General features: G+C 38.8%; 1 protein-coding gene across 3 annotated transcripts in view; it reads right to left on the bottom strand.

The window, feature by feature from the left end:
- CEP135 (centrosomal protein 135) overlaps positions 1 to 12,365 on the bottom strand; it is a 109,176-nt gene that overhangs the window by 70,403 nt on the left and 26,408 nt on the right. For 2 of the 3 annotated variants that reach the window (XM_031664465.1, XM_031664464.1), the window contains exons 2-6: positions 10,371 to 10,529; positions 9,402 to 9,592; positions 7,996 to 8,163; positions 5,005 to 5,146; positions 1,956 to 2,040 (exon numbers count right to left, since the gene is read on the bottom strand). In XM_031664465.1, coding sequence (XP_031520325.1) covers positions 1,956 to 2,040; positions 5,005 to 5,146; positions 7,996 to 8,163; positions 9,402 to 9,592; positions 10,371 to 10,483 — 699 coding nt within the window. In that variant the 5' untranslated portion in view covers positions 10,484 to 10,529. Of the gene's footprint in view, positions 1 to 1,955; positions 2,041 to 5,004; positions 5,164 to 7,995; positions 8,164 to 9,401; positions 9,593 to 10,370; positions 10,530 to 12,365 lie in introns of those variants that run through there. The other variant, XM_031664466.1, reaches the window with a different exon arrangement.

Raw genomic sequence — 12,365 nt, 5'->3', positions numbered from 1 at the left:
TAAAAAATAACAAAAAATTAGCCAGGCGCGGTAGTGGGTGCCTGTAGCCCCAGCTACTCAGGAGGCTGAGGCAGGAGAATGGCATGAACCCACGAGGCAGAGCTTGCAATGAGCCGAGATCATGCCACTGCACTCCAGACTGGGCGACAGAGCGAGACTTCATTTAAAAAAAAAAGAGTTTTTGAAAAGGGATGTTAGCTATGACAATAGAAGTACGTCTTCACAGGATTGTTATGAAGATTAAATTAATCGTTGTAAAGTGGTTATGCAAGTACTTATTAAAGAAAAAAGAATAATTGATTAAAGTAAGGTCCTAAGGAAAAAAGAGGAAATGGGGTCAAGAGCACAGGCAACTCAGCCTTAAATAGGATGAACAATACCCTGCCCCCTAAATCTTAAGACAGCCTGAGTGCAAATATGGCTAATTTTAAAGGTAGAGATAGAAAGTTGAGACAAGGTGACATTCTCAGAAGATGGAATTTTTTTTTTTTTTTTTTAGACCAAGTTTTCGCTCTTGTTGCCCAGGCTGGAGTGCAATGGCATGATCTCAGCTCACCACAACCTCTGCCTCCCAGGGTCAAGCGATTCTCCTTCCTCAGCCTCCCGAGTAGTTGGGATTACAGGCATGCGCCACCACGCCCAGCTAATTTTGTATTTTTAGTAGAGATGGGGTTTCTCCATGTTGATCAGGCTGGCCGCCAACTCCCGACCTCAAGTGATCCACTCACCTCGGCCTCTCAGAGTTCTAGGATTACAGGCATGAGCCACCACGCCTAGTCGATTTTCTTTAACTCCATTTTTATCCAACTAATCTTCAAAACACTTTAAAGACGTAGTCATACCAACACCTAAGTTACATCTATATTTGTGTGTGCAGATCACTCAAAAAAAAAAATGCAGGCCAGGCACGGTGGCTCAAGCCTGTAATCCCAGCACTTTGGGAGGCCGAGATGGGCGGATCACGAGGTCAGGAGATCGAGACCATCGTGGCTAACACAGTGAAACCCCGTCTCTACTAAAAAATACAAAAAACTAGCCGGGCGAAGTGGCGGGCGCCTGTAGTCCCAGCTACTCGAGAGTCTGAGGCAGGAGAATGGCGTAAACCCGGGAGGTGGAGCTTGCAGTGAGCCGAGATCCGGCCACTGCACTCCAGCCTGGGCGACACAGCAGTCCGTCTCAAAAAAAAAAAAAAAAAAAAAAAAAAAAAATGCAGTCAATGCAGAAAATGAAAAACGTGTTACCCAATTTAACCTCAAGACGCATATTAAGAAAACAAGCCAGTAATTACCCAAATCAGAATTTAGCCAAGACATCAATAGAAATTATGAAAAGACAAAGCTTGCTATGGTTATAATACAACTCTGCATCTACTAATTCTCCTGATTCTTCAGAAAACTGTTGTATGAGGACTAGTGCTTGTAGAGAAAACAAACAAAAAAAAAAACATGGCAACACAAGAGTAACTTTCTAAGAGACTGGTGTTCAATATGACAAAATCTATAAAAAGAGTAGAAAAATCACAAAAGTACAATTGTAAAACATAACACACTTCAATGAAAACAGTAATATGGTTATAAAATTATATTTGGGGAGATAAATGATTCAGCTAAAAGAAAAACCAAACAAAAACTACTATTCACCTCAATGAATAGTGAAGGGAATGGAGTAAATAAGTGCTCTTCAATGCATCAATCCTCCGACCTCAGCCTCCCAAGTACCTGGACCATAGGCACATGCCACCACACTTGGCTAATTTTTAAATTTTTTGAAGAGACAGACTAAGTAAGTAAAGCCACCTAAGCTATTCCAGCTATTAACTCTATTAACAAACCTGATGAAAAAGATAAAAGCTATATAAAAACTCAGTATCAGTAATTTCAAATATAACCCAATTCTATTTACAATCACAGCATACCTATCTCAATCTCTACTATGCAAGTAAATAAAAATCCTACCTGCTTGCTATAATCGCTCACCCCACTTTCCATCACTGCTAACTTTTCTTGTAGCTGGTGGACTTCCTGTTGAAGTTCTTGAATCCTGAAAAGCACTTTAAATTAATGCCAATATACTTTTGTTAAGAAATACAAAGGCCGGGCGCGGTGGCTCACGCCTGTAATCCCAGCACTTTGGGAGGCCGAGGCTGGTGGATCACAAGGTCAGGAGATCGAGACCATGGTGAAACCCCGTCTCTACTAAAAATAGAAAAAATTAGCCGGGCGCAGTGGCGGGCACCTGTAGTCCCAGCTACTCGGGAGGCTGAGACAGGAGAATGGCGTGAACCCGGGAGGCGGAGCTTGCAGTGAGCCGAGATTGCGCCACTGCACTCCAGCCTGGGCGACAGAGCAAGACTCCGTCTCAAAAAAAAAAAAAAAAAAAAGAAATACAAAATAAGAAACGAAGCTAGATGTGTTATTTCATAAATTCTATACTTTCAGCTTCTCAAAGAGGTAGGATGTACTGTGCCAAAGGGTCCCCAAATCAACAAAAAATATAGTATATCATGGAGAGTTGGTTTGTAAGAATAGATTTAAAACTGAGTAGAAAATAATTTGTAACTCAGATACACTGTGCAAGAAACACCTCACTACTGCATTTTGATCCCCAGGAAAATTCTTTGAGGTACTGCTGCCAATTCTTAGGTTTAGAAAACTCAGGTTTACTCCAAAATTCACAGGCTTAGTAAGTGAAATAAGAAACTAAAATGTGTTTTCTGCCCCTAACCCTGTATTGTCTAAATACTGCTTTGAAACTCTGGAGAGAAAGATCATATGTAACTACAGCAAAAAACCTATTCCTTCTGGAACTTGTTAATTCTAACAGAATCAAGATTTTGTCCAAATTACCTGAATTGTTCAGGTACATTATGACATAATCTATTTTCATATTGGAAAGACAAAGCCTGAAGCCAGGTCTGCTTTTTTCTCTTTTTTGAGTCAGGGCCTTCCTTTGTTACCCAGGCTAGAATCCAGTGGCCCGATCACAGCTCACTGTAGCCTCAACCTCCACAGCTCCATCAATCCTCCCACCTCAGCCTCCCAAGTACCTGGGACCACAGGCACATGCCACCACACTTGGGTAATCTTAAAATTTTTTGTAGAAAGAGAGTTTTTCCACATTGCCGAAGCCGGTCTTGAACTCCTGGGCTTAAGCAATCCTCCTGCCTCGGCCTACCGAAATGTTGGGATTACAGGCGTGAGCCACAGTGCTTCCAGCCCCAGGTCTGTTTTTAAAAGAGATTTTCCATGGGGTGGAGTAAATGAGGCTGGATACGGCTTGTACTTGATGTTAACTGGAACCAACATTTTCTACCAATCTAGGTTTAGGAGAAGAGTATGCATGCAGCTGCACTCATATAAATGCATGAATGACTCTGAATACAAACAAAATGTGCACATATAAATTAAATAGGACAATTAAAAGAGACGAATGTCACTTATGCAGCCCAAATAATTCCCTAAATAATACTAACACATTGTCTGAAAAGTCCTACATTATAAAAACAAAACAATTCCCAGTTAAGGTCAAATAACTATATAAAAATATTGTGTGACAATTGAGTGAAGAGATCCTAATCAGTAGCTCAAAGGGTCTTGCTCTGTGTCCCAGGCTGGAGTGCAGTGGTTCAATCTCAGCTCATTGCAACCTCTGCCTCCTAGGTTCAAGCAATCTGCCTACCTCAGCCTCCTCAGTAGCTGGGACTACAGGTGCATGCCACCATGCTTGGTTAATTTTTATTTTTTTTTGTAGAGACAAGGTCTCACTATATTGCCCAGGCTGGTCTCGAATTCATGGGTTCAAGCAATCCTCCTGCCTCGGCCTCCCAAAGTGCTGGGATTAACAGGTGTGAGCCACTGCACCTGGTCCCAGTGATCTCTTTTAGATTGATCAACTGAGATTAATAAAATCCCCCACATTCTCTGCATAATCTACAAAATAAAAAGCTACCTGCATGAACTATTTCCATTAGTGTATTCTATACTTTGAAATGCTTCTCCAGCTGTTATCATGGAGACTAGCGCTCATCCTTTGAGTCTCTTATAATTTTTTTTTTCCCGATGGAGTCTCGCTCTGTCGCCCAGGCTGGAGTGCAGTGGCACGACCTCGGCTCACTGCAAGCTCTGCCTCCTGGGTTCACGCCATTCTCCTGCCTCAGCCTCCTGAGTAGCTTGGACTACAGGCGCCCGCCACCATGCCCGGCTAGTTTTTTGTATTTTTTAGTAGAGACGGGGTTTCACCGTGTTAGCCAGGATGGTCTCCATCTCCTGACCTTGTGATCCGCCCGTCTCGGCCTCCCAAAGTGCTGGGATTATAGGCTTCAGCCACCGCGCCCGGCTGAGTCTCTTATAATTTTCTTAATGGTGTTTTGTGAATTTATAATTTGAGCCTCTTAGAATTTTCTTAATGATGCTTTGTGAATTTCTCGTCTCATCTCTAGTACTGGACTACAAACTTCTCAAAAGCAGAAACACCATCTTCTTCATCTTTATATCCTCAGAACACTTACACAGTGCCTTGCCCAGGAAGTTTAATAACGTTTCAATCAAATGGAATTTATATATAATTCAAATGTAAGGAAATATAAACACAGAGCTAGAGAAACATTAAAAAGGAATTTCAAATCCAGTTACAAATCTCTTCATATTTAACTGGCAGTTGACATAAATCTGAAGTAATAAAGATTCCTGCAAAAAGGATACCTCTTACTTGGAGATGACACAAAATGTCAAAGCAGCTCTACTTAAACAGGTTCTTGATGGCACTAAACTATTTTTAAACCAGTGTGAATAGAAACCTTAGACATACAATCTACTTGATCAAAGTTTCAAAACAAGTAAAAACATTTTATATCAATCTGAAAGTATTTACCGAGTGCCTGTGCAAAGTTCTGTGCTAGACACTGGAGAGACAACAGTTAACAAGACAAAAAGCCCTCCTATCAAGAAACTTAGAGCTAACTGAGTGCTCAATTAACTCAAGCCAAGAAAGAATTATTTAATGCACCTGTTATCAGCCACTTGTAGGAGGTCTGCAATGTAAGGGTCATCTGGTTGAGGAACCGGATATGAACTGACTTCAGAGGGAGGAACCGGTTCATCAATTTGCATACGCTGGCGCCTGAAAGCAATACTTCTTTTCTTGCCACCTAAAAAGAATGAGTGTCTTAAAAAAATTAAGAAGAAACAAAACCATGTCTTAGAATTAAATATTCCAGGTTAGCCTTTTGGTTATAAAGTGTGCTGCAGTTCATAATACATATTGATAAAATATTTTCTCCATCAATATGTAAATATCCACCCTGATCTTTAACTAAACAATGCATTCCTAAAAACCTCAACAAGACATGGTTATCAAACAAGTTTTATATGCTTGCATGCTTGGCATATATGCCTAGGTTTAATATGTTTGTCCACTAGATGGGGATAAGACTTTGGCAAGTTTAAAAGCTGAATATGGCCGGGTACGGTGGCTCATGCCTGTAATCCCAACACTTTGGAAGGCAGAGGCTGGTGGATCACCTGAGATTGGGAGTTCGAGACCAAGCCTGGCCAACATGGTGAAACCCCCTCTCTACTAAAAATACAAAAAAATTAGCTGGGCGTGGTGGCGGGCACCTGTAATCCCAGCTACTTGGGAGGCTGAGGCAGGAGAATCGCTTGAACCCGGGAGGCAGAGTTGCGGTGAGCCAAGATCATGCCACTGCACTCCAGCCTGGGCAACAAGAATGAAACTCCATCTCAAAAAAAAAAAAAAAAAAAAAAAAGCTGAATGTGCCTGTGGTGTTCACTATTATGAGCTCAAGAAATTATCACTAGCAGAAAACTGGCAGTGAGAACTAAAATATGCATGCTTATTAAGTAATATCAACATAGCAGATAACTGAAATTGTAAGTAGCAAACTTAGAATGAACGGAATGTCATCTGTAATATAAAGCCAAGCTATAACCTGAATTAGGAGGGAATGTTTTCTTAATCTTTACAAGTAGTAGGACTAAATTTTCTTACAGCTAGATATATCTTGTCTTGGTCAAAAATACATAGACAATTTATCTTTTTAAGGATTTTGCCAAGATTAGAAGTGTATTTGAAAAACTAGAAGATCCTCGTGAAGAAGAAACATAATTCACAATTTTGTCTCATTAGAATTCTAACAAATTTTGTATACTCCTACAAAAGTAGGAGTATACAAAAGGAGTTTTAAGGATAAGAAAACTGGGCCAAGAGTATTTAAATGACCTGCTTGTTCACACACCTGAACAAAGCTAACCATTCCTTCTTTCTTTACCTCCTGGTTTTCCTCCTTGGTGGCTCCTCAGTTCCTTTCAGAAGCTGTCTTCTTCCACCTGTCCCTTAAATACCAACTTCCCTAGCATCTGACTCTGGGTCTCCTCTCTTTCCAGTCTACATAATTTCACTAGATAATTCTTACTACACCCATAGCTTCAATTACCGTGAGACTCCAATGACTCTCAAATTTGCATCTCCACCAGGGCCCACACTTTTGAGAACAGATCTACATATCCCATTGTTTGCCAAAAATTTAGACATGCATGTTTTCTGGGTATAGCACACTCCACACATCCAAAAGTGGACTCCTGCTCTGCTTCCCACATTCTCTAACTTAAGAAATAGTATCACCCTCCACCTACTCATTCACTCGAAAGAGAAGTCTGAGAATTCCTCTGCTTCCCAAATCTACACTTAGTCACTATATTGACTACACATCTTGAATCTCTCTGGAGTCTATCCCATTCTTTCCTCAGGTAACCTGATTATCCTCTTTTTAGGCTTAATCTTCTAGTTACTTTCAAGGTTGACTTCCACTTTTCTCCATCTCTTCTGCCTTTGGCTCACAGTCCCCGTGTCCATCTATCTCATTTACTAAACTATCTCACGGTCCACTGAGTCTTCCCCCACCCTGCCTTCACAGTTCTAATCTGTCCACTCTCAGGAGTTTCCTCTCCCCTCAACCTCAGGCACACAATAAAATGACTACACTTTGGCCTTTGTCATCACTCAGAACTCTGCTGGCTTCTAGTTCTTCAACTCCAAAATTCCATTCTGACTGTAATCTTCATAGCAAACAAATCACTTTTGGTACTCACCATGCTCTTTAATCTGTCTTGACCTAGTCCCATAAACCAGCAGCCACCTGTTACTCACTTAATTTCATAATCTTGATCCCATGGTTCAGCTATCTTAATGATTTTGTCACTAATATTGTAGATTCTTCCACCAACCCATACCTGCTGAACAATCACCAACTCTGGATGTGGCCCATTGTTTCGTTTTTTTGAGACAGGGTCTCACTCTATCACCCAAGCTGGAGTGCAGTGGTACACTCTCAGCTCACTGCAACCTCCGCCTCCCAGGCTCAAGCAATCCTCCCACGTCAGTCTCCCAAGTAGCTGCAACTATAGGCTTGCGCCACCATGCCCAGCTAATTTTTGTATTTTTGGTAGAGATGGGGTTTCACCATGTTCCTACACTGGTCTCGAACTGGGCTCAAATGATCTGCCCACTTCAGCCTCCCAAAGTGTTGGGATTACAGGTGTGAGCCACCGCACCTGGACCCATCATTTCTTTTTCTTGCTCTATAACTGCTGAGCATAATGCTAAAAATAGTAAAATAAACTAAGAAAGTACATAATTTCCGAATTCTTTAATGAGTATGGGTTACTTTTACAACTAAAATAATAATGATAATAATAATAGAAAAAAGAATTTAAAATATTGATTAGAGAAAGCTCTCAGCATTAAAGTTAGACTACTTATATGTCAGTAACTAACACTACATACATTTCTAAGCACACATATAAATTACTACCCAGATCATTAGAAATAAATAAGAAGTTTATGGTCTATTCAACATATATTTTCAAACACTAAAGTCTAAGCATGAAAATACAATCCAAAGTCCTATTTTAGTCAATGATGTTAACATCGTTAAAAGATTAAATATGTCCAATTTGTCTTGAGAAGGAATCGATTTACCTGGAGTTTGTACTACAGCATGCAAATTCTTTTCTTGAAGTTGTTGAATTCTTTCATTCTTAGCTTTGCTCTCTTTCTCCAACAGCTTGAGTTTATGAACATATTGGTTATTTAGAAATTTCAGATCATCTGTTTCACGTGCACACTTCTTCAATGAAGTTTTCAACTCTTAAAATGAAAAAGATTCAAAGACCATTTTAAAGATCAAGAAATCCAATGAAGGTTTTCCATTTCACAAAATACAAAAAGTCGTATCAATTTAAAAGTTTCCACCTGCTTCTTACGCATGCTTTAGTAGAAACGTATTCCTTCTTCTACTATTATTAACAAAACTGCAAATAACTCACTAAGCACAAAAGGGAATCTTCATTTTGCAGCTATTGCATGAGCCTAATGTACATCGTAGCTTCTGATCCAGTAAATTGGGTCTGAAGCTAAAGGATTACCAATTCATACCATGGATTAGATAAAGTTTTCCACTTAATATAAGAATAATTCATACTAAGATAACCATATAATCATCTTTTCCCTAGTACTTTTGAAATCATCCTATTCTACTCCACAGCTCAAAGACTGACTATAAAACAGTCAGCATGATACATGGCTTTCACCTTATTTACTACTTTTATTTTCAGTAAGGGAAAAACAAAAGTTGTTTCAAGAACATTTCTTCAAATCCAGCATTTAATATTTCCTATGGCAATTTTAATTCTAAAATTTTAATTCTAAAAATGTAATCCACATATAGTGATTACCATAGCTATATAATGCACATTTATTTTCCTTCTCAGGAACTCTTCAACATACCTTATAGTCTTTGAGGGGCTATCAGCAGAAGGACTACCATATTTTCTTTTCTTTTTTTGAAACAAGTTCTCACTATGTTGCCTAGGCTGGTCTCAAACTTCTGGACTCAAACAATCCTCCCACTTTAGACTCCCGAGTAGCTGGGATTATAGGCACACACCATCCAGCTGTAGGACTACTATATTTTCTTTTTTTTTTTTTTTTTTTTGAGACGGAGTCTCGCTGTGCTCCCAGGCTGGAGTGCAGTGGCGTGATCTCGGCTCACTGCAAGCTCCGCCTCCTGGGTTCATGCCATTCTCCCGCCTCAGCCTCCCAAGTAGCTGAGACTACAGGCGCCCGCCACCACGCCCGGCTAGTTTTTTGTATTTTTAGTAGAGACGGGGTTTCACCATGTTAGCCAGGATAGTCTTGATCTCCTGACCTCGTGATCCACCCGCCTCGGCCTCCCAAAGTGCTGGGATTACAGGCTTGAGCCACCGCGCCCGGCCAGGACTACTATATTTTCTAATCGATAGTTTTAAAATTTGACATTAGCCTTTCCTTCTAAAACAAAAAGGACAAAGACATTGCATTTTAAAAATTTTCAAATTTTCGCTTACCTTTAACATGTTGGTCCGAATGTTCTCTCAGTTTCATTAACTCTAGGTATAATTCATTATTTTCTCTACTCAATCTTGCATTTTCAAGTTTATAGGGTTCCAAAACAAAATCAAAATTGGCACTTTCTTTTTCAGCTTTCACAGTAGATAATTTTGATTGCCGAAGGCTCTCTGTTGTATGAACTAAGTCGCTAAAAGAACAGAAAATTTAAATACCAGGAAATATTTCATTAACTTTCTAATAACTAAAAACATATTTCTAAAGAGGCTTAAAATACAGTCATGCACCACATAATGACATTTTGGTCAATGACAGACCACATATAGAAAGGAGAGTAGTTCTGTAAGATTTATAATGGGGGGAGCTGAAAAATTCCTATTGTCTCATGAGATCCTGGTCACTGTAACACTGTAGCACAATACAATACCTTTTCTATGTTTACATATGTTCAGATATACAAATAGGCACCATTGTGTTACAACTGCCTATAGTATTCAGTATAGTAACATGCTGTCCAGGTTTGTAGCCTAAGAGCCATAGGATATAGATCATATAGCCTAGGTTTGTGGTAGGCTATACCATCTAGATTTGTGTAAGCACACCCTATGATGTCGGTACAACGACAAAATCACCTAATGAATGACATGTTTCTCAGAACGTGTCACTGTCATGAAACTATCCATGACTGTATTTGAAGACCAGTGAAGCAGACAAAGAACTTCAGGGGGGAAAAAAAGAGCTTAAGGGAGAAGTGTTTCTCAATTATATCATATACCCAAAAAACTGTAATTCTGTTCACAGAGAAAACCCTCAGAAATGTTGACTTTGAACAGTACAGCAGGGAAAAAACAGATGAGCTTCATGATTGAAAGACTTTCCGAAAAGCTACCCTTTTCTTTACCGAAGCATAAAGTTTAATCAGAAATGAGTTAAGTGGATTAGGTTTAAAACTGTATTTTTGTCTTTACCTGAAAAGTTTTTCTACCAAAGGTAAACACTCCACTGTCAGAGTCTGGCGGTATCCCAGCTGATCCAGTCTTTTCCTAATATTAATATACTTTCTTTCTACAGCTGTAGTCATCTTGTACTTCCAAAACAAGTTTTATTCACTTCCAAAAATTAAAGTCCTGAGAGAAAAGAATGAAACATCGTTATCTTCTTATAGCTATGACCGTTGTTTCACAATAAGAAGAAAAAATTATTTTAATATGAAGCAATTATTTTTTGTTTTTCTTCAGGTAGGTAGCCTTCTGGAAAATTCAGATTTAAAGTCAATGCTTATGATATTCCTGTTTCTGCATTAAAATAAATACTTCTTCATACAACTAAATGCAAAAGTTAAAATACTAAAGCTTCTAGGAGAAAACAAAGATTTTTCCTAAGCCTGAAGTAGGCAGAGACTTCTTAGAGAGGCCTCTTTTAAAAGCACTAAACATAAAAGATAAATTTGATAAACTGGACTTCATCAAAATTTAAAATGTCTCCTCATCAAAATACTCAAGAAAATAGAGAAGGCAAACCAAAGAGTGGGAGAAAATATTCACAATATCTGACAAAGGATTTGTATAGGGAATATAAAAGGAACGCTTACAGCTCAATAGTAAGACAAACATCTCAATAAGAACATTAATTTGGGCTAAAACTAAAATTTAGTTGCGCTAAAGACTCAGACAGACACCTCGCATAGGTGTCTGAATGGGAATAATGATATGAAATGGTGCTCAACAGTAGTCAACATGGAAATACAAATTAAAACAACAAGGTACAATTTATCCCAAACTAGAATGACTAAAATTACAAGGACCGACAATAGCAAATGTCGACAAAGATCTGGAGCAACTAGAATCTTCACACACTGCTGACAGGAGTGTAAAATCACTTTGGAAAAAGTCTGGCAGCTTTTTATAAAGTTAAACATATTTCTAGACTATAACCCTGTGATTCTATTCCCAGGTATTTACAGAAATAAAAAATATCCACAAAAAGACTCTACAAGAACGTTCACAGGAGCTTTACTCATAGTAGTCCCAAATTGGAAACAACCTAAACCCCCATCAACAGCAGAAGGCATAAACTATGATATATTTATACAATGCAATATTAAGGGATTAAAGAAACTACTGATATACATCAACAGCATGGATGAATCTCAGAAACATTATTTGAGCAAAAGAAACCAGACATACACTGTATGACTCCATTTATACCCAGTTGATGAACAAGTAAAATTAAACTATGGGGTCAGAAATCAAAACAGATGTCTGGGGAGGTGAGGCGGGCTGCAGATTGCCTGTTAGAGTTAAGAGACAACTTTTTAGGGTAATGAAAATATTACATTGATTGGGGTAGTGGTTACACAAGTGTATACATTTAGAGAATGTACTTTTCAAATAGTACACTTAAGCTCTGTGCATTTCACCATGTAAATTTCACTTCAGTTAAAAAAAAAGACACACATAAGTACCTCTGTTCAAGTTCTTATCTGTCTTTTTAAATATTTATAAATATACTCCTATCAATCTGTCCTAAAATGGAGTTATCCAAAGATCATTTCTTTTTTTCAATTTTAATTTTTACCTTTTTTAGAGAGAGGGTCTTGCTATGTTGCCCAGGCTGGTCTCCAACTCCTGAGCTCAAGGTATTCTCCCACCTCTACCTCCCAAAGTGCTAGGTTTACAGGTGTGAGCCAATATGCTCAGCCCAAAGATCATTTCTTTAGAAACTTTGCTCTTTTCTAACCTTTGCTAACTAACTGCAGTCATGGTACTCACATTTCTAAGCCAAATAAAAATTCTGTTTTACATCTGTTGTTCTTCACAATGTATTAAAAATGCATTACATGCATGAGCATACATGTAAAAGCCGATCCTCACAACCACCCTGTGAGGGAGAAAGACCAATGATAACATCCCTACTTAAACATGAGGAAAGGCTGCCTCAAGAAAGTAACTCTTCCAAAACCA

Source organism: Papio anubis, chromosome 3, assembly GCF_008728515.1.
Source record: "Papio anubis isolate 15944 chromosome 3, Panubis1.0, whole genome shotgun sequence".
NCBI lineage: Eukaryota > Metazoa > Chordata > Mammalia > Primates > Cercopithecidae > Papio > Papio anubis.
The sequence above is the reverse complement of the archived record's forward strand: the minus strand, read 5'-3'. Positions and strand labels throughout refer to the sequence as shown.